Genomic DNA, 26,764 nt, shown 5'->3' with positions numbered 1-26,764 from the left:
GACAAGTCTGAACAAAAAAAATGTTATTCTTTGCTCCCTACTAGCTAAACACTGCATAGCAGTCACATGGAAAAGTATGGAGACTCCGACAGTGAGTCATTGGCTCAAAAGTCTCTCCAACTGTTTAGCTTTAGAAAAATTGACATATGCCTCCAAGGGGAAAATGAAATATTTCTTTGAAATGTGGGGACAATTCATGGGATTCCTTGAGAGCCACCAAGCCAGGGGTTTGCTTGATGCTTAGATGGCCTTTTCTGATGCCAGTGCAGTATTTCCGAGCATAACTTCTGTATAGAAAATGCAGTGGACAATTTAGTTTGCAGTTCCCAGTAATGAATAAATGAACACAATAAATAGCAATATAGTTCTATACATCCACTATTTATCTTATTGGCGCGCTGCCACCGGCGGGTGTGGCTCTGCAAAAGGGCAAAAGGGCAAAAGGCTTGGCAAAAAGGTTGTGGGCGTTTCCGAATACCATCGACATTATCTATAAAAACACTTCTCTTACCGTATACTGGTCATTTGGCAAGGACAGGAACACACTGATTGGTAAGTAGTTTATATGCCGTTGAAAGACTTATCATTGACTTTAACTTTTTTTAAATTAGGTTTATTTTTCATTTTTTATTAGGATTGTGGAAAGTGCATAGAAAGGTGTAAGTGTGCCGCAGTTTAAATAAATGACAAATAATACAGAGATATTTAGAGGGGGGGGGGCTGGGTGCGGGATAGCCAATGGGCCGCGGCAGACCACCTAACGAAGAGCTGCATTGTGGGCTTGTGAGGGGACACGACAGTAAAGTTCTGTAACGCTCTTCCATTTATCTAAACTCTGTGACCCCGCAGACGCTTCGACGCAGTCGTGAACCTTGTGAAGATGTGCGTTGTGTGTCGCCTCGACGTATCGATTCACAGAGTAGTATAGCTAAACTTTGAAAGATGTGTCTCCTACACCCATAATGCTATATGATGTCACAACGGAATCCCCATAGGCCCACTTTCTAAAATGGTGATTAAAATTGACTTGATTGAATTTATATAAAAAATTAGAACATTAATCATTAATGAGTTAATGAGTTTTACATTTTAACATTTGAATTGATCACACATGGTGCAGTTTGCATTTGCAAACTCCATGTTATTTCCCTTAGACGTTTGAGTGTTTGAGCCGGAGACGGGACTAGTGAAGTCTATGCGTGGAGAGGAGGGGCAGACCAATCAAATGTCATTCTGTGTCGGCGCTGTCTGTTGTACTCCTTTTAATAGTATACATTTACATAAATATGTGCAATGGCAGCTGGTGAAAAAAATTCTAGGTGGGGCATAATGCTGCTATATATATTGTATATACTTCATACAGTATATATATATATATATATATATATATATATACTATAGACAGTATATATTGCAGAATGTCCATTTCCTTTCCCATGACCCCCATTTTTAAATAATTTAATATCCTGGATAATTCAGAAATGCACCTGACAATCACCATTAAGAAATAATTAAGGCAATTGGTGAGTAATTAAATAACATTGCATTATTGAGAAAGGTTATGTTGTGACAAATATTTCATAATAATAATCCACTTAGTCTTACTTTCTTTAAAAGAAAAAAAAAACTTATTATAACGTATTCTTTTATATGTATACAACGCCAGCTTTGGTCGTCCATACGTTTTCTGCCTTGAATCTTGTTCTTTGATTTCCTTTTACAGTTTGAAATGTCTGCATCTTTTGTCTAGCATTTGGAGGATGCATGAATAAATTGATGTACATTTCTGTTTCAGGTTATTAAACATGGCGACTACACTGGAAGTCATCGGTGGACAGGGAGGCGGTCCATTTGATTTCACTGGCCTTGACAATGGTGCCACCCTCAAGAAGATTGGAGTGGCAGTGGGCGGCTGGCAGATCAAAGCTGTGCGGGCAGAACTGACCGATGGGCGTGTGGAGACCTTTGGAAAAGCAGTCACTTTCACTGAGTTTACGTTCGAACTTGGCGAGCGCATCACCAAGCTGTCCCTGTGGGGGAACGGTGCCGGAACACGTCTGGGTGGCATCAGGTTCTGGACGAGCTCTAATCGCGAGTTCTTCCAGTACATGACTAGCTGGGGCCTGAAGACAGAGTACTCTATCGACGTGGGGTCTGGAGTCTGCCTGGGGTTGGAGGGGAGGGCTGGCTCAGACATCGACTCTATGGGATTCCTCTTCATCAATGCCATCAAGTCGTCTGTGCTAACCGACATGACCTATCCCAGCCTGGCTGTGTACACACCCCAGGTGAGTGCTGCTATTTGTAGAAGACCTTAGTCTGAGAATATGGCAGGATAAGTGGGCCAACGCATTTCAATTAACAAGTGTTTCTTTATTAACCCATTGAAGTGGGATAATTTGTATGCATGAATAGCACCTTTTTGTCGTAGGTTGTATCCAGGACAGAAATTGGCACGTATTCTTCCTCTTTTCTATCACTAACAAAAGCATGTCTTATACCTATCTTTCATAGGGCAGATTACATTTACATTTACATTTAGGGCATTTAGCAGACGCTTTTATCCAAAGCGATTTACAATGAGTGCATTTGTTACAATAAGTACATTTGTCATAAGAAGTGAAACAATATATCGCTGTCGGTACAGTAAAGATGTTCATAGAACCAAGTGCAAGTATTACAATCGCTAGGCTAACCCATTCCCCGTGTAAAGCAACGATAGCAGCTACTGTAGATTCTACACAATTAAGTACCTTGAATAAGTGCAATGTACAAGTGCCAGGACGTACAACATTCAATGGTGGCTGTGCATTGGTTTCTATGCAGACTCGAGATGAACTCTGAACAGGTGAGTTTTGAGTCTTTTGCGGAAGCTGGTGAGCGACTCTGCGATTACCCTTATATATTAATCAAATGTATTTTATAAAGCCCTTTTTATATCAGCAGTTGTTACAAGGTGCTTTTTTTGAAGAAGACTGAAGAAAGATTTGTTCTGATCAAATGCTTGTTGGCCCACTTTGCCTTCCATTAAGGACAACTTGATGAGTGCTGTCCACCGTATTAACATTATCATTTGATATGGGTATTTTTTATTTTGCTTAATTACATTAGGTCAATAAAATAGTGGCAGCACGTATATCTTTTGAATTTCTCCCCCGTGGGATTAATAAAGTGTTAAAGTCTAAGACTAAATAAATAAGTTGATATTTTCTGTACTATTTTTTTCTGTTCAAGCACTATCTTGTGTGTTGCCCGAACTATATACATATTTTTTGTGTTTTTCTGTCTGTGTTGTTTAATGTAGGTAAACAAAGAATATATAAAAACTTTGCATTGGGAAAATGGCGGTACTGCGGATCTAGAGCATAAATTTGCGTACAGCAGATCTGTGACCAAGTCTAACACCTGGAGCAACACCTTCAAGATTGAGTCCACCGTCAGCATGTCTGTTACAGCAGGGATCCCGAAAGTGGCGGAGGTGACTGGTGGGTTTAGCGTGACCGTGGGAGCGGAGCAGACCTCCTCAATGACCTCCTCACAGACCATAACCGAATCAGATGAGGTCAATGTGAAGGTCCCACCAGGAAAGGCAGTGAGCGTTGAGGCGTCAGTGGGACGGGCAGTCATCAACCTCCCCTACTCGGCCACAGTGAAGATCAGATGTCTGAATGGCAGCGAGCTGCACTTCCAATCCACCGGCAACTACAATGGTGTGGCTTACACTGCAGTGGCTGTAAAAACCACTGAGTCAGATTATGTGAAGAATGTCGAATAAGATGCATCAACATCTTACTGTGCACAGTTTTAATATTGATTGCATAACATTGGTTTGATTGCTAATGCAGTGTGACTGTCAAAGATAATAAATCATTATCATAAACCTGCTTCTGTTTCCATGTCCATCCTTAGAGTTTGTAAAACAAAATATGAAAATTAGTCCAGCTGATCCCATTATTTAACGTTTCAGTTTAGTAAATGATCATTTCAGTTCACATATTCTATATGCTGTTAATAATTTAGTTTTCCATTCCAACAGCCTAGAAAGATAATACCTTTCTGCACAATTCCAGTCAGATGCTAATTGCTTTAAAAGTTGAGGTTTATGCTAAATGGCTTCAGTAATTGTGGGAAAGGTAATGCTCTAAATAGTGCCAAAGATAATTCATTACACAACTGTTCCAAAGATACAGTGTATTGCCAACAGAAAAACAGCAATACAGCCGAAGGCACCCCTTGATAGGACAGAACATGTTGGTTCTCTAACCTAGGGTGACCTCGGAGATTTTAATATTTAATGTTTGCCATACGTTATACTTTAATCTTTGTCTACTTGGGTACGTTTTGTGTAACCTGTAAGTCCAGTGATATCTTCAATATTGACGTAATCATTTCAGTATCAACAAAGATACATGAAAAAATAAACAAACAAAAACAGACAAAAAAAAGAAAGAATCCTGGAATCCTTTTGTTAAACGATTTGTATTATAATTTTTGACTCATCAAAGTAGCCACCTTTTGCAGACATAACAGCCATACACACTTCCTAATGGAAATCAAATATTGTTTGCGAAGCTCTTCCCAACACTGTTGTAGATGTTCCCACAAATGTGTTGCACTTGTAGGTTGCTTTGTTTTCACCCTTCTGCCCAGTTCATCCGCTACTTAAACTTTAAGTGATAAGTAACTTTAAAGGGGACATATTATGAAAACAACACTTTTCCTGGGATGTGGGGTGCTGTTTTGGGTCTCCGGTGCTCCCAGAAGCATACAAACTTTGAAAAAAGTCTGTACTTGATTTTTTGAGTGAGTCCCCCATTTCTGAAAGTCCCGGCAGTCCGGAAGCACCGGCGAGGGGACAGTCTGGCAGCTCAGCTCCGTGTGTACAATCCCTTTCTCCTCCACGTCGTGGTTCAATATGGACTTCAGAGAGTCACGGCCAAAGTCCCTTTCCCCCAATTCTTCCCAACCATGGCCGAGTGAACCCCCACTACGAGTCTTTACTTGTTGTGGAAGTACCAGAGACGTAAGACGGAGTCTTTATGATTCATAATATCATCCGAGGTGCACATAGCTTTTGGCCTTAATATTAGATATAATATTATATAAATACCTATACCTTGTGTGTGTGTGTGTGTGTGTGTGTGTGTGTGTGTGTGTGTGTGTGTGTGTGTGTGTGCATGTGTTTGTGTATGTGTGTGGTGTGTTTGTGTGTGTATGTGTGTGTGTGTCTGAGCTGCAGGCCGCTTGGTGTGCATGTGTGTGCGTGCGTGTGTGCGATGTGTGTGTATGCGGTGTCTTGCGCTGCCTTTGCTTGAAACGTCTGCGTCATCGCGCGCGTGTGTGTTTGTGCGCTTGTGCGTGTGTGTGTTTGTGCGTGTGTGTATGTGTGTATGCGGTGTTTATGCGGTGTGTATGTGCGTGCGGTGTATGTGTGCGTTCGCGCCTGCTGTGTGTGTGTGTGTGTTTGTGTGTGTGTGTGTGTGTGCTTGGCACTTGCGCACTGACCAACTTGAGTAACTTGTGCGACAGGTCTGCTATTATATAGTAGTAAGATAAGATGTCAAGTCAATGGTCGACCAAAATTTCATTGGTAATAAGTTATTGGTAATAAGTTGGTAGTAACTAATATTAAGGTAATATTCACTGCAGATGTCATGTCGATGGACAACCACTAGAGGGTGATACTGCCGAGTGTTTCGTTCACACGAGCGAATGAAACGCTTGTGTCCCGCACTGACGTCAATTAACCTAAAGACAACGACACGCAATGCAACAACCACACGCAGTGTCTTCTTGGGGGACGATATGATATCTTCTGAAGAGTGGTTCTCTCTTCTCTCCTATGTATTAATAGATGGATCATAACAGAATCCATGCCACAGACGTGCTCCATGCAGTATGGTACCTCACCACGCAGGCAGTGCCCGGACTGATCAGCCATATCAACAATTGCGCGTGTGTGTGTGTGTGAGCATACGTGCGTGCGTATGTGTGTGCATGTGTGGTGTCTGTGCACCAAGCTGCATTTACAGCATCAACAATTTACAATTTCAGTTTGATTATAGCGGTTTGATTATTGATTATTATGATTCTGTGGTCATCATTAATTCACTCATTCATTATTTGCATGTTCATATTCATATTCAACCCTCGCTTTCATCCATATTTAAGTGGATTTGGAGGCACATGTGTTGTGCGTTGTGTGTGTGTGTGTGTGTGTGTGTGTGTGTGTGTGTGTGTGTGTGTGTGTGTCTGGGCCTGCAGGGGAGTGTGTTTGCCTCCAGTCCTAGAGGTTCTTCCTTTAGGGAAAGGGTTTTGCAGTCTTCAGCCCTATCCTCCTCACTTGTTTCTCCCGCCTCTCTCTCTCTCTCTCTCTCCCCAACACACCACTCTTCTAAACCTGGTCAGCGCCATAACGCACAGTCCCACTGGTTCCCCGGTGTCCAAGACGCAAACCATGACCACCGAAGGAGGACAAACGCTCTTGGGTGAGAAATCGTTCTGTTGAATCTGCTGCTGAAAATGCAAGTAAATGTCAGGAAGGAACTTGTGTTCTCACCCCAAGGAATAAATATGTCTTGCTGAATCCGAATGAGACTCTTTTATTTCTGCACATATCTAGCATTGTATGGTGGCTGCATACACCCACCCACACCCAGACACCCCCCCCCCCCCCCCCACACACACACACACACACACACACACACACACACACATGTTGACACACATCCAAATGCATGCATTTGGAAATCTCACCCTTAATCATCTCCCCTTACGTATTCTTCAAATGTTTACAGGTAGAGATTGTAAAATAGATCTGTACTATATATGTGAGAGGACCCCCAAATACATCCCTCGGACAGAGTGACGTTATGAAAACATAGCGGTCTTCTGTTCAGTATATTGTCAATGATAACCCCCTCCCTCCGGCATTGGGACTGGCCTATTCAGTCCCCATTACGTTCGTGACTAAAGCCAATCAAGTGACTGATCATCTCAATGCTTTGAATTACTCTTGTCTTTTGGAAGCCAACTAGAGGGAAACATAGGGGTGGTCGTTTTTCTTTTAGCAGGCCGGTCACAGGGCCTGTTGCCACAGCAACAGTCAAACCTGGCGGTAGACCCTGCCTATTTACATTCCTATCAGACACAGTGGATGGCAGGGCCAGTCTGCAGACCCTGGCTGCTGGACCCCACTGTGGCTGACATTCCTGTCAGCCTTTGGCCAAGCGGTAGCGCTGAACCATTAGCTGCTGTACGCTAATGCTGGAGGATTGGCTGCATGTGGACGATTGGACACAACTCAGGGGAAAGCTGCGTTGTAAATTTTGGCCTTAAGAGCGCAACGGGCTCTGGAAAATGGTCGCTGAGGGTGTCGGGGTGTAAAACCTGGACCGAATCCTAAAATAAATGTGATACATCTGACCGGAAACCGTCCAGCTGAGGCGGGCTGAGATGATGTCTTCCAAATGAACGGTGTTGAAACGTCTCGGCAGGGAGACGAGGAGTCCACTCTGGGACTTCCCGTCAGCTCCTTCATGGACTGCTCGTGCCAAAGCTGGCCAAGCTCCAGGCCCGTATCACAGGCCCACTCTGGAACTCCCACCACCCAGCCTGCCTCCGCCTTCTGGTGTGATGCAGCAGACAGTGAATATGTTTGATGAACCATTAGAAATTGTGACGAGCTGGACAATGTGTGGACGTTTTGATGTGAATCCATTTCATTTACTGGGCTCCTCCAAATCAACGCAGGGCGGTGATGTGATGTTGGAACCGGTTTATGAGCGAGGTTGAGTAGGATACACAGAAGGAGTGTGACACGCTGCCATGCCTGAGATCTCTCTGCGTGTGTTTTGTGATGGCTGGTTTGGCTGGTTAACCGGTGTGCAGCCTTACCCCTTGAGCCAGGTGAGGTGGCTGAAACCAGCCATCCTCCACACACACTCCAAACTGTGGTATATACCTTTAATTGTGTTTGACTTACTACTCTAAACAATTACTAGATAATAAATAGTATTAGACCAGCAGTCATAATGTATTTATTTTGTTTTTCAATATTTTTTCGCACAGTAACAACGTTCATATATGTGTGGTATCTTCAGTAGTTGTGTCTGTACAGGATTACTGTCATACTTAAAGGAACAGACCCCTTATTGGTGATAAGTGCTACAGCTGTGTTCACCCTACCGGTTAGAGGAAGAGGACATTGGAAGTGCAGGTGAATGCCTTGAGTGGCAATATGATTCATACAGAAATTCAAACTTCAAAAGCGGAGGATTCACAGGGAATAATCTCAAACCAGCGTGAGTCAAATGTTACTGGTCCTTTTTGTCCGCAGTGTTTTGAAGATTCTGTGGAGTAAGTCACACATTTTGAGTCAGAGAGCCATTACAAACAGCATAAAGCTTTGTAATTGGATAGGTACAAATGCTGTGCTTGTGTGTTGGTCCCTGTGTGCTGCAGCTGTATGTTATGCTTACCTTCAAGAGCCATGTAAAGGTGTGGCTTAGAGCCGACCAAACGTGCAACCTGTTTCTGTTTCTCCCTGTTTTATATAGCAAATTTGACTATTGTATATCGTTTGTCCTTTGTAATGTAACATCTAACTGCCTAATGGACTACAGATGGAAATTAGTCCCCGGGCTAAAATCTGGCACATTTACGTGTACTGCTGTACATTCATGTATTATGACAATGCACATTAATACATGTGCATTGTCATTGTCCTGAAATAAAATAAATAAATAAACATTTTCATAGCGCATATTGCGCATCGTTTGTGTGCGTCGTCGATGCGTGTGTTACCTGTAGTTGGGTGTGTTCCGTAAGCAGTCTGTCATATTCCTGTGTGAGGCCCTTAGCCTGTCTCCTCATAGCCTCCAACTCGACCCGCGCCTTACGGACAACTGCGGAGAAAACATCACATCTAATGTATCCACATCCAGCATTTTATTACATACAGTCCTGTCAACAAATATTTCAGTGAAAAACATCATGTACACCGTCAATACGAAACAATTCTAAGATAAAAACCCACAATTGTTTGCGTAATTAGTCTGCTTTTAGTTTGATACAAATGTTGACACCCCACTCTACTGAATTGAATATTGATTTTGAATCGAATCGTGACACAGAATAATCTTTTTATAAAGAGCGTGTGCGTTTTAGTAAATCTCACGCGCGCTTTAAGAAAAACACGTGTACTTTAGAAAGTCGCACGCATGCATTAAGTAAATCGCATGCGCGCTTTAGTAAACCGCACGCGCGCTTTGAGTTAATCGCACACGCTCTATAGTAAGTCGCACGCACGCTTTAAATAAATCGCACACACACTATTTAGTAAAGTGTGCGTACGAAAACGCATTCACTTGAGAAAATTAATTCAGCTGTTTTTCTGAATTAACAAGTTAATCATCTCAGAATTCTGAGATACGTTTTTATGGTTTTCTCAGTAAAGAAAAGTAATTCTCGATTTGTATCAGTTGGCCTTAACACAATCTTAGAGGGACACCCTAAATTTTGGTATTCTGAAGTGGATGTTCATGTTTTCTCCCCGATGGCAGACTTTAGCAGCAGGTCCTTCATGCTGAATCCGAGCAGATCGCGGTTCCCACCTTCCTCTGCAGCCTTCAGGTCTCTGGCCCGTGACTCTCCCTCCTTCTCCATCTGCCGGCTTTTGGCTGACGTTTTCTCCTCCTCCGCCTGCAGAGCCTTGGCACACCGCATGGTCTCTGCTTGTCAATTGCTTTCATCCTAAGTGATCGCTTGGTTCAAGGGTTACTACTGCACAACAATACCACACCGCTTTACTATGCAAACGTATTACTTTAAAAAACTAAAGATAAACATGTTTGAAATAGATACAAGATTTACTATAGGCAGAAAAAAAAAATTAAACAGGACCATCAATTTTGAAAAGTCTTGTATCTGATTTTAATTGAACATATATGTTTGAGAGTGTGAGAGGTGTCAAGGTGTTGACTGATAGAGTAAAGATGCAAATGTAGCAAGTAAGTAAATACCCGGATTTCACCGGCTGATTTTGACAGAATTGGCTCTGGTGTGGCCCAACAACCAATCGAGAGGAGACCCATACTTCTGAATGAGGCAGGAATGCAATGGCTTCTGTGTAATACCATGATTTGGGGTTAAGTTTGAAGGCTTATCTCCGGAATGCTTCAGACCTGCTTCAGCTGCAGGTTTTCCGCCTGGTACCGGGTGGCTGCCTGGTTAGCGCCAACCATCTGGGCCTGAAGTCCGGCGCTGTCCGTCGTTGCTAAGGCAACCTGGTTCACCAAGGTCACAATGCGACGCATGATGCTGTGAGGCAATCACGGGACCGGCCCGGACAGGGAGACAGAAAACCCATTGAACCCCCAATGTCCACAATCTACTGGTAGGGACCCCTGTCCCCGTACCCCAGTATACCTGTTCATTCATGAGGATAACCGTTCACGCTAAATGACTAAATATCAATAACAGCAAATACATGCCGTTGAGGGACATTCAAGGTTTTGGTACTCTAAAGTGGATGTTCATGTGGAGTTACTATGGCAGACTTGTAGTAACTCATCTTTTATGAATGCAAAACATTGAAACGTGTGGGTGTTTGTTATGAGCTACTGACAGCCACAGGAAGAGGGAGAACCCTGAGATGTAGAGGTTCCTCTGCGCTCTGAACAGCTTCATGTGGAGGTGGTCAAACAGGGTGGGGTTCAGTGTGGCGTCCTGTGCTGTCTGGGGCGAGGAGTACTTCTGGACCTCCCGAACGGCGTCTTAACACAGGGCAGGGCATGTCGCAGTGGTACATTAATAATAATAATAATAATAATAATAATAATAATAATAATAATAATAGATTGTTTTCTTTACAGCGCTTTTCTTGGTACTCAAAGACACTTTACCAAAAGGAATACACACAGACAGTACAGACACTCAAACAAAAGGCAATGAACAACACTACAACAATAGACAACACATTAAGAGAGAGAGAGTGAGAGAGAGAGAGAGAGGGTGGAAGATGGCGGAGGATGGTTTTTCAGATGTTGTAGGTGGTCCTGAGGAGATGGGATTTAAGCTGGTTGACTTTTTAAAGAAAGGAGGGTATCAGAGATTTGGATGTTTTTACCAACCTTTTTAGGCCAAAACATGTGCAAACAGCACAAACAGCAATGATCAAACTGTGCTCCTTAAAGTGTGATCTGTGATAGTGAAAGTGATGCTATCACTGATGTAGTTGATTTGAAAATGATTTAAAATTGGTACATTTGTACCAATGTACAACACACAGCATTCTAACCAAGTGTAAAGCTATCTAAAGGAAGTTTCCACTTTTCTCATAAGAATCAAAACAATAGGAAACTATGATGTCCTTTCCCCCAATCATGACAACAAATGCTTACCGAAAAAAAGCACAACAAGGACCATGATCATGGTGCAGAAGGCTTTGTTCCAATACGGAGAAAACCAGCTCCATATTGTCCAGTTGAAAAGTGACCGCCACCTGCAAGGAGAGGGCATAAGAGAATGTTAGGGTTAGGAGTATTTAAGTAGATAAACAATAGGTGGAAAGAATGTGGACATGGAATTTCCAAAAGGCTTAATGTAAAAAAGAAACATAACTTTGATGAAAAATGATGCAAATATTCTCACATCTAGAGAACCACAGTACTTAGGGTTAGTGTTAGGGTTAGGGTTACCACAGACCACCTATTTCAACTCATGCATCACTATATAAGATGTGCTGAAACTGTAAAGTCTAAATAAATCGGTAAGAAGGTGATAAAACATGCACTACATTCCATATTGGAAAGGAGGCAACCAAATGACATTATTAAGGCTTAATGGGCTATAACTGAGTACAAAATAGCATGTTCAAAAAATAACTGAGTTTCTCAAGCATCTGTACACTGTGAATTCAGTTTTAACTACAGCTTTATTAATGTGATTCATTGTAGGTAGAGTAACGGTTGGGCCTTACACAATGAAGTGCTGGGGATTTCACAGGCGATGTATTTTATTACAGCGTGGATAATGACTGTCGACGCCCTCTGCTGGTGTTGTGGTCTCATTTGGTTCAGTACATAGCTGTGCTCAGTGCTATTTACGTAAAACGCCTCTTTGTAGACCAAGGCTATATATAAATGAGATGTAGGCAAGTAAGATGTAGGCAAGCATAAAAATAGAAAATATGAAAAATAAAAATATATATAGGTGATTCAGTGCTATGTGAGAAGGCCTACTACAAAATATAAACGCAGTATGTAAATGTTAAACAGATATATACACAGATAGGATTGAGGATTACTCAAATGTCAACAGTGTGTACATTTACATTCATGTCTCTACACACTTCTCGTATATCTAGACATATCTTGAGATTTGTATTTGAATATAAATGGTGTCAGGTGGTTTAATAGAATACCTTTGAGCTGAGATGAGGGGGAAGCACAGGACCAGGTTGACCACTATCTGACCATAGAGGAAGCAGGCCACGGCGGTCCACTGAAGACTCATCCTCCCTACGGGACAACAGATTTAAACCGACTTTAACCTGGTTCATAGAGAACGTACTGCAGCAGATATGACCTATTACCACTATTCTTTATTTGACACCACTTTTAAACAAATCAAGCTTATCTAAGTCTATGTTGCCCCATATGATGTTTTCACCTTCATACGTCTGTCTGACCAGTATACCAGCCTAATGAGAACTCATCATAAGGAATGATTTTACTAGAATACAATTACAAAAGTCAAGATTAGGGAACATGTGCTTATACGAGAAACTAGTGCAATTCAAATAGATTCGCTTAACTTATAATATGTGGCATAAACGAAGACGACTTTACGGTTGTTCAGTTGGGTGTTAAGGGAAATATAAGAGATGTTTTTACTTACCGGAAGAAGTAGGTCAAACTTTTAAAGTATACGCGAGTTCTGGACAGCATACAGCGGCCAGCCTCGCGACAGCTGCTCCTCGTCGGCCCAGGGAGCCGAACCTCAGCCTACGTCATCCACACGAATGTTCACTTAATGGAGGCGTCGTGGTCCCACAAAAAGTACCCCAAAAAGATGGTGTTTCCAGCTGATAGAAAAGAGTAATGCCATTTGATATTATCTGCCAACTAATTAGTTGATACGAAAAGGCCATATTAGGAGTGGATTATGTTGGTTCTGTTCATGGTTGGCTGTCTTCATGCGTGCAATATAAAGTCCATAACTTTGTTTGGTTTTAGTCTTTGCTTTGCTTTGCTTTGTGTGTGTGTGTGTGTGTGTGTGTGTGTGTGTGTGTGTGTGTGTGTGTGTGTGTGTGTGTGTTTGCGCGTGCGTGCGTGCTTGTGTGTGTGTGTGTGTGTGTGTGTGTGTGTGTGTGTGTGTGTGTGTGTGTGTGTGACTGAGTGTATGGGGCTGAGTCTACTCACGTTACAAGGGTCATGATTCTCTAAAATAGATTGACATGCCATGCCGTTGAATAGACGTAAGCTGGTTTTCCCCCTGTCCAAAAAAGTTTTTTTTATATCGCGCAGTCTTATTCACATTTTCTTGTGTGATGAATATTTTTGGGTTTGTTTATTTAATTGTATTAATTTATTTTAGCTTCAATTGTGTCAACGTAATGCCTGGAAGTCTGTCGTATCGTCACAGGATGGCGCTATTGCACAGTGAGAGACTGGTGCACTGGGCTCAGGGATGGGTCACTACTTCTGCTGCTACTACTACTACTATTACTACTACTAGGCCTACTGCTATTACTACTGCTACTACTACTACTGCTACTACTACTGCTACTACTACTGCTACTACCACTACTATATAGACCATCCAAGAAAAGATAAGTACTTTCATATGTCATTATTATAAACGTCTTTTATGTGTGGGAAAACGGCAAAGGCTGTAACACATTTACATTTTTACAATATACTCAATTGCTCATGGAAATAGGCTTAACAATCCATACAAAAATCCTCCAGGCTTTTAGCTTGAACTTAACTTGAACCTTTTCAAAGTGTCTTCCATTTCTTGTCCGTGTCTGTCTGCTCGCTCACATGGGGCAATTCCCCGCTGCCTTTTCAGCGCGTTGTAGTTTATTACCACGGGTCATCTGGTGGAGAGGAGACGGACAGCTCTCCCATCCATCCGTCATTGGACGTGTGTGTGCATCAAGTGTGTGCGTGCGCGCCAGATGATAGGAGCGTGAGGAGCGATAAATAACGCCATCAAAGATGATTGTACTTTGATTGTGTTCCCTCTTCGCCGGCTCAGAGGCGGTGGCTGCAGGCAATGAACGGTTATTATGGTGAAGTGCCTGCAATAAGCACATGGCCAAGCTAAGGTGACTGTTTGCTTGGCGTGTGTGTGTGCGTGCGTGTGTGTGTGCGTGCGTGCGTGTGTGCGTGCGTGTGCGTGTGTGTGTGTGTGTGCGTGTGTGTGTGTGTGTGTGTGAGAGAGAGAGAGAGAGAGTTGTTGCTACAGCGGCTCCTTCCTGTGTTGATGCATTGTATCCTTTTTACATGAACCATGATGTTCGATGTCAGAGTCTAAAACCAGAGCCGTTAGAGCCTCTGAAATAGCCCATCGTCGTGATTTTGTGTGGAACTTAATGGAGGTCTGCGTTTGTGTCCCTGGGTAGGTTGATGGTACCCATGAAACCTTGTGTACACCTATGTTTATATCTACTCCTCATTGCAACTCGTATTAGTAAGCCATTAACCTCATATTCATGGTAGCAAGCTATGTAATTGTAGAGCAGTGAGTCGCAATCGCAAGAATAAGCCACCGTCCATGTCCTCAGCATTACATAATTAGTTACGTGTTATCCAGTCCGTCATTGCCTCACACACACTGTTTACTGATGGCCTCCATGTCTTTTTGGTGTCGTTAAATGTTTTTTTTTTTAATGTTTTTTCTATCATCCAATTTGTGGGGAGAACGTTGGTTTGTTGATTGACCTGACTGGTCGTCACATCATATCACACTCTGCAGACACTTACACCGGCATGTACATATACACATAGCACACAAGCACACACACGCACATATATATATATATATATATATATATATATATATATATATATATATATGTACAAATATACATACACACCGGTCTCTCACACCACAGACACACAAACAAACACACACACACATACACACACACACACACAAATACACATTCATACACAAGCCAGACACGAAAAACACACGTGCACATTCAAGTGTGGCACACAGCCAAATATGGGACTTCCGTTTGTCCTTCAGAATACTTCTGTGTTTTCAGCGATAAGAACAAGCCTCTGTCAGTCAAAAGTCCCAGGAAATGGTTTAACATAGAAGCTCAGGGGCAAAGCAGCGTAATCTGCAAATTGCCAACGTGTCTCTTCAACAAATGGCTGATGAGATCTGTGTAATGTGTTTCAATCTTTCTTGAATATGTCTGTATTTGAATCCTCTCCGGTTCATCTGCAGCCCTGGCGTCAAGTAGTTCATGAAGGAAAACCTTGATTGAAGCAGCTGTTGTTGACCCCGGATCTATAGGGACTGATTGTAAATGCTACCACTTATAGCTCACTAGTGTCATGCTATAGCCTAGAGGTCACACCAGCCAGAGGACAGGACAGTATCTAAGCCATGTGTTGTTTCAAACCAGTGCTTATGGCTTTGATTTTTCATGAATATATCGGTTTCATACAGCACCTTATCCGTCGTAAAGTGGATGGAAAAGGGGTCGCAAGAAAAAAACAATTTGTCATCCTGAGCCAGTCATGAGGCTGGAAATCTCCTTTCTTCTTCGGCCCCATGATACAAGAATTACAGTTGAGTGTGACCTAATGTAATATGGCCTCCGCACAGAGAGAGTAATGTGATTTCCCTAGGCTTTTATTCTGTGAGTCTGCAGCTGGATGGATATGGGACGGCCACTAAGAGATGCCATCTGACTTGGGGAAGGATGTCCAAAATAAGCAGCTTATATGGCACGCCAGGGGAGGACCAAGTGATTGAATAGGGAGGGGACAAGGAGAGGCCTGCATAAGTTATAGGAGGTACATGAGGTCATTGTATTAGCTTGAACTTTGACACATCAATAACACCATATGCACTATTGACTATTCTTCTTGTCCGTTTTCTCTGCAGGTCGTTTTTGATTCCAATGGTATCTAAAAAAAAGGCGTCAACATTATTTTTATGTTTAAATACAAGCAAACAAGGTAGTTACACCTCTGTGTATCGCCCAGGGAAAGTTAATTTTGGAAGCATATCGATTGAAATGATTGCTCATGTCTGAATGAGTAATTGAGCCCGTTTGAAACCTGCCCCGGTACAAAAACAAACGCTGTGAGGCCCATCGATTTATTACTCATTCATTTATTTCTATTTTTACATTGGCTATATATTATGCATGTGTTTTAGTTTTTAGTTGGAGCTCAATGTGCTGCCTTACAGTTGTATTGTATTGTACTATGGCTGGTTCATGGTTTGTTTTGTTCGTATAGCTGTAAGAGTACTAACACAGCATCTACAGAGTTGAGGGCCATCCTAAAATCCCTGCAGTCATTTCCTGCTGTTGTCCAGGTTCTCTACTCGTCAGGGCCCCCCCCCCCCCCCTCGGGCACACCTGTCAATCAATCCATGGTTGGCTATCCTCCCGTCCCAGCTCTCCATCACAGGAGTGTATTCAGGGCAGCGTAGCCGCCTCCACTATTTAGAGCCTAGGTCATAAAGAACCATGGCTGCATCAATATTCCCACATCAGCCCTCTCCACGGAGCTCCGAGCCCACTTACCGGCAGCCATCACTGGCTGGAGGGTGCTGAGATTGTGATAGCCCTTTGGCAGCTAGAAGCCCCATGCTTTTAGGATCCAAGGGAATACTCCATTCGGTGCTACAAACTGACATGGTAGAAGGCATAATGCGTTCATTACCAAGGTCTATGCGTGTGTGTGTGGGTGTGTGCATTGGTGTTTGTGTGTGTGTGCATGTGTGCGTGTACGTGTGTGCATGCATGGGTGTTCGGGTGTCTGTGTGTGTGCGTATGTATGTGTGTACGTGCTCGCATGCAATTGTGCGTGTGGGTGTGTGTGTGCGCATGTGTGTGTGTGTATGTGCATGCATGTAAGTGTGTGTGTGTGTGTGTGTGTGGGTGTGTGCGTGTCGGTTTTAATCTCTGACCTAAGGATTGTAATGAAGAAAGAAACCTCATCAAGATGAGAGTGGTTTTACATGTTAATAGGGAGGTGAGAAAGCCACCTCAGTGGAAAGTCTCCCTCCGTTGGCCCCTCTTCTCACTGGCATTCATGCGTTGTTGTATAATTTCAGTAAGAAGACGTTATTTTTCCTTTTTGAAGTTAAATGACAATGAAAATACCCTGTTTATTATATTTCTCTTCTTAGCTGCCATCTAATGAAAACAATTTCACAGTTGTATGCATACACCGACAAGGAAGAAGGAAAGAAGGAATTATATTTTCGACCGCACATTGAGATGGAATATTTTATTAGGCCTCACGGCTGTGGTCGGGGATTGTAATTTTAGCAATTGCGGGAGAAGATTGTGTTCTGAAAGCCTGGTTGCATTGAAATTCTCATCTGTTTCGCAGATATCACAATGCTAGCCGTTCATGAGAGAGCCCATCACACCAATGGAAGCTGGCAGTGGATCGCTGTTCATACAGCTAGAGGAAAGGCCGTCAAACCCAGAGTGATTCTGAAAATATCTACATTTTGTCGTAATAAGAACCATGTTATGTTTTCTGTCTCTTGAACTACAAAAGCAGTTATCTTAAGGTAACGGATGCTAACATTACACTCCCCGGTACAATACCGTATCCTGGCTTTATCCAAAGAATTGTAATTATGTTTGATGCACGGAAACCAGAAACACGTTTGTTAAAGACTTACAGGTAGTGCTCGCTTTATAAACAAACAAACACACAACATACAGTACATCACTGAGAAGAGAACCCAAAATATACTGCTGGTTAAGTGAAGACAAAATTTATTATAAATATACATATACATGACAACTTCTAGTTCTTTATACGTTTCCCTAATTATTCTTATACTGTACACGTTTTTTTGTATGTACACAATGTGCTGTGTATTGCTACCATTACAAAAAGCCATGCAATATCTACAGTACAGTACAGTATATTTATTGTGTATCTATGAAATCTACTTTTGTTGTTTTTCAATAAATAGTAATAAATTATGATCTGTCTGTTTATTTGTACACTTCTAATACACATACTATGTACATGACTGCTTTGGGTAAAAGGGTTTCCCTTTTTCGCATCACTACCTGATGTAAATGAAAGTCTTCCGTTTATATAACGCACGGCCTCGCCCTAAAGCCGCCCTCACTCCACGTCCCCCGAGGACAGACACTTCTGCCTGGCCTCTTTGTCGTCAAACGTCACCTTTTTGCTCCTCTTGGGGTCGATCCAAGAGTTGTGGATGATGGCGTTGTTGGGCAGGGGGTCGGCCTCAATGATGGACACCACCCTCTTCTTCATCTTGCTCTTCAGCACCTTCTGGAACTTCTGCCGGGTGAAGGCGTAGAGCAGCGGGTGGAAGATGGTGGTCCCGTACGCCATGACCAGGAAGCCCAGCCGCAGCTTGACCGTCAGGTCGCTCTGGCCCACGCTCAGGATGACCGTGTTCAGGGCCGTGATCGGTGTCCAACACAACAGGAAGGTGGACACGATCAGCAGGGACATCCGGAAAACGCGCTTCTGCCGTTCCCGCCGCTCCCGGTGGCGCTTGACGGCGCGCCGCAAGGCGATGATCACCGACACGGACGTGCGCATGCCCAGCGCGGGCATGCGGCTCCCGGTGCTCGGGGCGGCGTCGGGGGCGTCGTGCTGCGCCGTCATCGCCGCGGTCGACGGGCACTTTTTCCTGCGCGCCTTCTTCTTCTGCGAGGTCTGGAAGCGGGTGCCGATGCGGATGTTGAGCGCCTGCAGGATCTTGGAGTAGGTGATGAGCATCACGATGACGGTGAAGAAGAAGATGGGGATCTGGGCCAGCAGGTGGTAGTACAGGCCCAGCTCGGTGTAGCACTGGTTGGTGTGCACCATGGTCTCCACCAGCGACTGGTTGAGCTCGGCCTGGCCGCCGGCGAAAAAGCCCACCTCCACGAAGGGCACCAGGAAGCTGACGAAGGACAGCACCCACACGGCGGCCAGCAGGGCCAGGGCGCGTCCCATGGTGAGCACGCGGTTGGCGGGCTTGACGGAGATGTCGTAGCGGTCCAGCGTGATGGCCAGCACGTTGGCGGCGGTGGCCACGCTGGCGAAGGAGACGCAGGCCTCGTGGAAGCAGCAGAGCAGCGCCGTGTCGCCCTCCAGCGAGAGCAGCAGCACCACGATGGTGAGGGGGATGCAGCCCACGCACACCAGCACGTCCAGCACGTGGAGGTTCATGGTGACGATGTTGCTGACGGAGCTGATCAGGTTGGACTTCATGCAGTACAGGGCCAGCACGGTGAGGTTGGAGCTCAGGCCCAGCACGATCTCCAGCATGAGGAAGCCGGTGAGGGACACCTGGAAGCTGACAGGGAAGGGGTAGGGGTAGGAGGCGGCGGGGCTGGCCGTCCGGCCGATGGGCTCGGTGTTGTCGGTGACGGTGACGTTGCTCATGGTGGCGTCTTCTTCCAGACGGAGGGAAATATGCATTCTCCTGGAGGAGAGCGGGGATTGGGAGGTTGGGGATTGGGGGGGGAGAAGGAACAGCACATTAAAATGGCAAAAAAGAAGAGGATGGAAAGGTTAATCCTGTGCTGAGGGGAGCGATGATTAAGGATCGCTTCACTGACACCAGAAGGCGAGTTCATAAGAATATTAACTGCTGGCTCACACACCAGGGCACCGCGATCCTCCCACGATGCCAGATGTAAAAATACTTTCATCTGTGGAGCCCACTCGTTACACTCATCACTGCCAAAATATCCAGAGATCAATAAATGTTACATGGGAAATGTCTGAGAGCAGGAACTCGTTAAAGTTTTAGAAGATCCAATTTTGACCTGCCAGCTCCAGGTTCCAAGGTATTGCGAATATGCAAAGCATGAGTAACTCAGCAGATGCTGTTTCATCACCTTAGCTTATTGACACTCAAAGCTTCTTAATCTTTGACACAGCAGTGTACGAATAGGTGGGTCCAAACACAGCAAGTAGTCACAGTTTGACACACGGGGGGGTCCACAGGGGGGGTTTCTGTATTTGTGTATACATGTACAAACCCCAGTCAGACATCAATCATAGAATCGCGTGAAGGAAGGATCACAAGCTGGCAGTAATGAACCCCCCCCCCCCCCCCCCCCCCACCACACACACACACACACACACACACACACACACACACACACACACACACACACACACACATCCACACACACACACACAGACTAGACACACAGATGTTCTCCTGCAATACTCACCCTATGTTCCGGCTCTATCTGGGCCCCTGTGCAGCGGGACTAATCCAGAGATCCCCTGTTAGCTCCACCGAGATCAGCATCACCCCTCTGACGCAGCCGGAGGAGGGAGACCAGCCTTGTGCTCAGGGCCTTCTATCCCTCTCTCTCTCTCTCTCTCTCTCTCTCTCTCTCTCTCTCTCTCTCTCTCTCTCTCTATCCCTCTCTCTCTCTCTCTCTCTCTCTCTCTCTCTCTCTCTCTGGGCCAGACTTATTTGTTTTCTGCCGTATCCTCTTTGTGTTTTTTTCACTCGCCTCCCAGGGGGAGAAACTGCCAGAGAAGCACCTGTCGTGCACCGGAGTAACGATGACAGAGAGGGGGTGATGCTTTAGAAAGTAACCCAGCCGTGCGCACTCTTCCCCCCCCCCCCCCCCGCCAGATTGCCGAGCTCAGAGGGAAATGTGCAAGGCAGTGCTCAATGTCCTCCTCTTTCGTTTTTTTCCCCTCTCCCGCTCTCCGTACGGATGTGTTTGTTTTGGCGATGCTGGGAGCGTTGACAGATGAGTGGATTGGGGATAAACCGTCTCCGCTGTCTCCTGTTTATAAACTCGTTGTATTCCCAGGCAGGCGAGATACACGGCCAACATGCAGGACCAAGAGACACAAGCCCCCCCTTTCCGCTTCTGCACGGGTGGAATTCAAACGCACACAAACGCGTCGTACAATCCAAATCTGTGTTTTTGAAGTCAGACTGTCGCCCCTGGGCGGAAAGCAGTCCTTTATTCTTCTTCTTTCTTTTTTTGGTTGATTCTTAAGGAAATCCACCTACATCCATTAGTGTGTACTCCAAACCAAGAACCAAGTCAATTAGTTATCCAAGGAAGATTGACACCACGGATACATATTGTTTTGGTCCAGTATCAGCCCAGGACATGTGAGATTGTCCAGGCAGGATGCAGGGCCTATGTCCCCTCCCTTGGGAACCACGATGAGAAGAGCAGGCCGATGCTCTCAATGTGTCTCATCAGTCTCACTCTTCACCAATCTCCACCAGGCCTTTACACGGCGTGTAAATCAAGCACAAGTCATTTCGCGTTTGACCTCCAAACCGCTTTGACCTACGCAAATCCTGGTCATCGTCCCTGGAGCTCAGAGGAAATTCTCTCTTGTGTGCGTGCGTTTCCAGGGGTCATCCCTTTCAGGGTCCTTTTTGTAGTTGCAGAAGGGCGTTTTGCGTATCGTGTGACGTGCTTTGATGAGGGCAGAAAGCAGAGAGACCGGGCTGGCTCATCTGAGAATCAGTAGACGGTTTTCCTCACGAGCAGGAGAGAGAGGGGAAAGTTGAAAAGAAGCGCAACGCATCGTCTTGCCGATGCACGCAAGGGTCTCGGCAAAGAGCGACACGCATTTCCATGAGATCCTCTGTCCTTTCTGTTGCAGCCCAGCGCAGCTCATTCAGAGACCTGGAGAGGGAGAGATAGAAGGAGAGAGCGAGAGAGGGGGAAAGAGAGAGAGAGAGACAGAGAGAGAGAGAGATCGCTGCAGAGAGAGAGAGAGAGAAGATATGATAAAGAGAGAGAGGGAGAGGGAAAAGATAAGAAGATATATACACATAGACAGAGAAGATGAAGAGAGAGAGAAGATAAGGAAAGAGGGAGAGAGAAAGAGAGAGAGAGTGGGTTGCGTTAGTGAAAATAAACATATATCCTCAGTGGAGAGGCAGCATTGACTCTGATTAGCATAGCAGCCTCTGCTGTCTTATCGTGTTCCGTTCAACGGCTGGTGTGCTTTACATCTTTTCAATTGCGTTAGCATAATACCAGCACTAATAACAGCCATTAGCAAGGAAGCACCAGGGAGATATTTATCCCTTCACTTCCACATTTGCTTTTGTGATGTAAATCTGTCACCCATTCTGACATATTGAATATAACTGCAAAACGCATGCAAATGTATGCAACATTTGATGCAAGGTGAACCCTGCTAAAGGGTTTTCCTGTCTTGCTCCAAATGGTTTCTAGGTGAATGAGCTCCTGGACGTCTTTGAGATATGCATCTCCGTATTTTTGCATGACTAGGAAACGTCAGATCTTAATGGCCAGGCAACCGCGCAATATCAAGCAGCCAACTCTTTGTAAAGACGGCCGTATGCCCGTATCCATCACTGCCCTGCATAATGCAGGCTCGTGTGTGTTAGGATTGAGTGCGTTGAGGGTTAAGGATTGCTGCGATTGATCTGTGCTCTTCAGACCCAGAATATGAAAGTGTGTGTGTTGAGTGTGCGCGCGTGTGTGTGTGTTTGAGTGAGTGCATTTTTCTGTGTTTGAGTACATGCACATTCACGCATGCATGCGTGACTGTGAGTGTGTATCTGTATGTGTCCAATTGTACGCGTGCATCCTGGTGTGTTTCATATGTATGTGTGTGTGTGTGTGTGTGTGTGTGTGTGTGTGTGTGTGTGTGTGTGTGTGTGTGTGTTTGTGTGTGCGTGCGCGTGCGTGTGCGAGTGTGTTGCACTTACAGAGACGGATCTGTTTATTCACAATAATAGTTACATTTAGTCACAAATAGTTAAGCAAAACTTGCTAATGGGATATTTAATTTAATTAAATACACAACAACTGGATCCCCACAGAACTGATCCTACAAAAAAAACGAATGATAAACAACGTCAATGCAATGAGATGTCTATATCCAATTACACGCCTGTCCATTCGTTTTAAGCCCACCTCCCTATAATTGCCCTTGGCCGGACAGACACTTAACACCCCCTTTGCCGTGCCAAGCCTGGAAGACTTTGCGGTTCTATAAATCAAGCCGTTGAGTTGGCCGGCCCATCAGCTCACCATGCCGGCTTAACGGAGATGCTCCGTGGCTGCTCCGCTTAACACGCTGTGCTCTGCCGTCTTCGGGGCACCGCAACAGTCTGAGCCGTCAGAACCCGAGCGTCTCATCTCGTCACCCCGCGTACTCCAGCGGCGGAGCCCAGACGGGGTATGGGTTGACATGTGAGAAGCATTTCAATTAACAACAGATGTTCCCTCTCTTCTTCTTCTTCTGTATCGCTCTACTCAATAATGAGCTGGGGGGGAAAAATATAGGAAGTACAACTCCATTCGGTCACGTCCTGGCGGAGGATGTCAGGGAAATCTTCTCCTTGATCTTCATCTGTGCCTTTGTATGTTATACCATGTCCTGTCCTAGGAGACAGGAGCCCATGCGCTTCAGAACTCTCAGTTTTGCTCGTCCCTCTCTGCTGTTTCAAGATCTGCCACTCTCCTACTCTCCTAGTATTTTTCTGTCTCTCCTCCTCCTCTCTCCCTCTCCCTCTCTCCCTCCCTCTCACTCACTCTCTCTCTCTCTCTCCCCCCCTCTCTCTCTCTCTCGCTCTCTCTCTCTCCCCCCTCTCTCGCTCTCTCTCTCTCTCCCCCCTGACTCTCTCTCGCTCTCTCTCCCTCTCTCTCTCTCTCTCTCTCTCTCTCTCTCTCTCTCTCTCTCTCTCTCTCTCTCTCTCTCTCTCTCACTGCGGAGGTTTGTGGTGCGCCCCTGATTGGTCTTTTGTCGGAGGCGTAACCCTTTCCTCTCCGCGAGGAGAAGGGGAGATGCTCGCCTTCATTCCCGGTTTGTCCTCTGGTCCTCCGCGACCCTGACACGAAGTGTCCCTCTAACGCGTCGGAGGACAGCTTGTAACAATGTTATTAATATTAATACTTAGACAAGCTGAAGTGGCTGCCGGAGGAGAACGAGAAGGCGTCAGAGTGAGATATTAATTACCGCTGGCACAATGTGGGGAGGGGGGAGGCAGGGAGAGTCTTAGACCACTTGTTTCATCCTCTGCGAATCCTCAATATTTTATTGGTAGGAAGTAGGAGGAGGAGGAGTAGGAGGAGGAGGAGGGATTGTGTGAAGGAGAGATCGTCGAGATTGTCGGACAGAGTGCGGCCAAAGGACAAGAAGGTACAAGAAAGAATGATGGAGAGGAGCGCGATGCGGAGGAGAGATGAAGAGTCGCTCTGCTGATTGATGGCTCCAATTAACTTCTCTTGTCATATTAGAGAGAGGTTTACCCACCCTCCGGTCGATGTTGCAAGCTCGTAAGTCGTAAAAGTGACGCGCTGATTGCCGGTGAACGTGTACCGACATGTCACGTGATACCAAAAAGGAGGAGGGTCGTCTGTTGCTTTGTCCCACCTGCTGAAGGTGCCTTTCAAATACCTGATGCGTATACGTGTTGATGAAAGTGTAGTTTTAATACCAGAAGAACAACCCCTTTAGATTTCCTTTTCAAAAACACATTGCAGTGCTGTTACAAGCTATTATTCCAACATGTAGCAGCTCAAAGTCAAACAGATATCCCATATCTTCCCCCCTCTTTCGCTCTCTCTCTCTCCCTATCTCTCCCCCTCTTACTCTCTCTTATGTCTAATACATGCCCCTTTTCCTTGTCGCTGCGACCCTCTGTTTTCTGAACATGCATTTCCAGAAAGACGATTTAACCCTTAACACGAATGCCAGAATGCTGTGTGTCCTCATCACTTCTCCCTGCTTGGATATCTCGGCCATTCATGGGAACAGACGTTGTCACAAACCGCCGTTTCTCGATGGCCTTCGCCACCAAATGCCTCTGACAGATTTCCGAGCCATGATGTAAAACAAATTGGGTCAAGGCGGGAGAACCCAAAATTGAACCTCTAGGGCCTTGAACCGCGTTACTTGAAACACAGAGATTAGCCCCTATACTGGGGGGGGGGGGGGGTGGGGGGTGGGGGGGGGTTGGGGATTATAGCATGGCCAGCGGTCCAGCGATTCTTCATCAACATGTGAACGCGCGTCTCGGCACCGCTGATTCATCTCGCGCTGTCAGACGCCGCCTCAGCGTCGCTCCGGGTGCCCAGCGAGAGCGCTGTGCGCGTGTGTGCCGGAGATTTATGTCTGTTGTTGCTCCGAAGGAGCGAGGGAGATAGAGAGGGGGAGGGCTGGATTTACAGACAGAACAAAAAGGTCTGCGTGAACGTGCCTGCGTGAGTGTGTATTTCGAACATGCATGAGCGTGTATATCTGCGTGCTCGTCCTGCAAGTGTGCACGCATGAGTCTGTCTACATGTGTGCATGAGTTAACATATATAGTATGTGTGTGTGTGTGTGTGTGTGTGTGTTTGTGTGTGTGCACATGCATGTGTGTGTGCGTGTGTGCACCCTTGTGTGTGTGTATGTGTGTGTGTGTGTGTGTGTGTGTGTGTGTGTGTGTGTGTGTGTGTGTGTGTGTGTGTGTGCCTTCCCATCGCCCCAGCCGCCAAGCCTTCTGCTGTCCGACAGCAACAGTGCAGTCGCCGTAGCTGGGCGTAAAACAGCTTCCCCCCCCCCCCCCCGAACAAAAGGCCCATGCGCTCCAAACATCAGCGTACACATGCCAAGGGGGAGAGCGCACGTGGCTGGTCAGTCAGAGGGTCCGTGTGTTTGGGCCCCTTCTGGCCTCTCCACCCCGGGCTTTTCCAGGGGATGCGGAGGCACTATCGCTCTGCAAACTTCACAGGAAGAGTTCAGAAGAATAATGACGTTAATATTTCAGCCCCATTAATATTTCATCCAGCTTTTCTCTCCCTAGACCCCGCGGTCTGATAGTCCTAACAGCTTTCCCCACTTACACTCTCTCTCTGTGTGAATGTGTTTGTGTGTGTGTGTGTGCGCGTGTGAGTGTGTTTATGTGTGTTTATGTGAACATATGTGTGGATACGTGTGTTTGGGTGTGTGTATATATGTGTGTTTGTGTGTACATGTTTGTCTGTGTGTGTGTGTATATGTGTGTGTTTGTGCGTACGTGTTTGTCTGTGTGTGTGTGAGTGTGTGAGTGTGTGTGTGTGTGTGTGTGTGTGTGTGTGTGTGTGTGTGTGTGTGTGTGTGTGTGTATGTGTGCTTCTCTGTCTATGTTTCTTAGTTCCTGTGCACCCCGTGTGCGTCTGCACGCACGTGCATCTGTGCACACGTGTGCGTCTACAGATCCATAATGCATGCGAATGAAAGAGCGCCTCTTGGGGCGCCGCTGGCCTGGCCGCTCCGACGGCCAGGCGGGTCCAATGTCCGCGTGCCTCCAGCCTGCTCCGTGTGGCCGACACGGCCGACCACGCGGCCGTGCGGGCGAGCGCGAGCCACACCGAGGCGGGCTACGGGCCGCAGGGCGTCGGGGACCCCGGCACGCTCGCTCTTATCTCGCCCCTGCAGCAACGCAGCCCCCGCGCTTCCATATGGTGCGCCGCTGTGATTTGCTCCAGATGAACAGTTTGAGCGCGCCGCTAATGGAGTGCGGCCGCGTCGAGGAGGGTCGCCGCTGCGGCTCCGGTTACATCAGCGGG

At 45.7% G+C, this 26,764-nt stretch overlaps 3 protein-coding genes across 3 annotated transcripts; 1 reads left to right on the top strand and 2 right to left on the bottom strand.

Annotated features, from left to right (window-relative positions):
* The first annotated feature begins 526 nt into the window (after positions 1-526).
* On the top strand, positions 527-3,884 carry LOC307080303 (aerolysin-like protein). The gene is made up of 3 exons (XM_079742966.1): positions 527-552; positions 1,796-2,288; positions 3,305-3,884. The coding sequence occupies exons 2-3, from the start codon at positions 1,806-1,808 to the stop codon at positions 3,773-3,775; spliced, it is 954 nt and encodes a 317-aa protein (XP_079599092.1). The 5' UTR covers positions 527-552; positions 1,796-1,805; the 3' UTR covers positions 3,776-3,884.
* Positions 3,885-8,162: 4,278 nt separating this feature from the next.
* LOC307080261 (B-cell receptor-associated protein 29-like) lies at positions 8,163-12,516 on the bottom strand (the record flags this gene model as incomplete). Its single annotated transcript, XM_079742904.1, has 7 exons — positions 8,163-8,351; positions 8,806-8,906; positions 9,615-9,711; positions 10,185-10,320; positions 10,628-10,775; positions 11,403-11,503; positions 12,425-12,516. The coding sequence occupies 7 exons, from the start codon at positions 12,514-12,516 to the stop codon at positions 8,316-8,318; spliced, it is 711 nt and encodes a 236-aa protein (XP_079599030.1). The 3' UTR covers positions 8,163-8,315.
* A 5,840-nt stretch (positions 12,517-18,356) lies between these two features.
* Positions 18,357-19,673, bottom strand: LOC307080245 (G-protein coupled receptor 22-like; the record flags this gene model as incomplete). Its single annotated transcript, XM_079742887.1, has 1 exon — positions 18,357-19,673. One exon carries the CDS (start codon positions 19,671-19,673, stop codon positions 18,357-18,359), a length of 1,317 nt encoding a protein of 438 aa, XP_079599013.1.
* Between the last annotated feature and the right edge of the window lie 7,091 nt (positions 19,674-26,764).

The sequence above is a fragment of the Pollachius pollachius genome (genome assembly GCF_949987615.1).
Source record: "Pollachius pollachius genome assembly, chromosome: 9".
Classification (NCBI taxonomy): domain Eukaryota; kingdom Metazoa; phylum Chordata; class Actinopteri; order Gadiformes; family Gadidae; genus Pollachius; species Pollachius pollachius.
The sequence above is the reverse complement of the archived record's forward strand: the minus strand, read 5'-3'. Positions and strand labels throughout refer to the sequence as shown.

Coding starts and splice junctions, on each gene's coding strand:
- LOC307080303 (XM_079742966.1), top strand. CDS start 1,806: ATGGCGACTACACTGGAAGTCATCGGTGGACAGGGAGGCGGTCCATTT. Junction 2,289..3,304: donor TGGCTGTGTACACACCCCAG/GTGAGTGCTGCT, acceptor TGTTTAATGTAG/GTAAACAAAGAATATATAAA.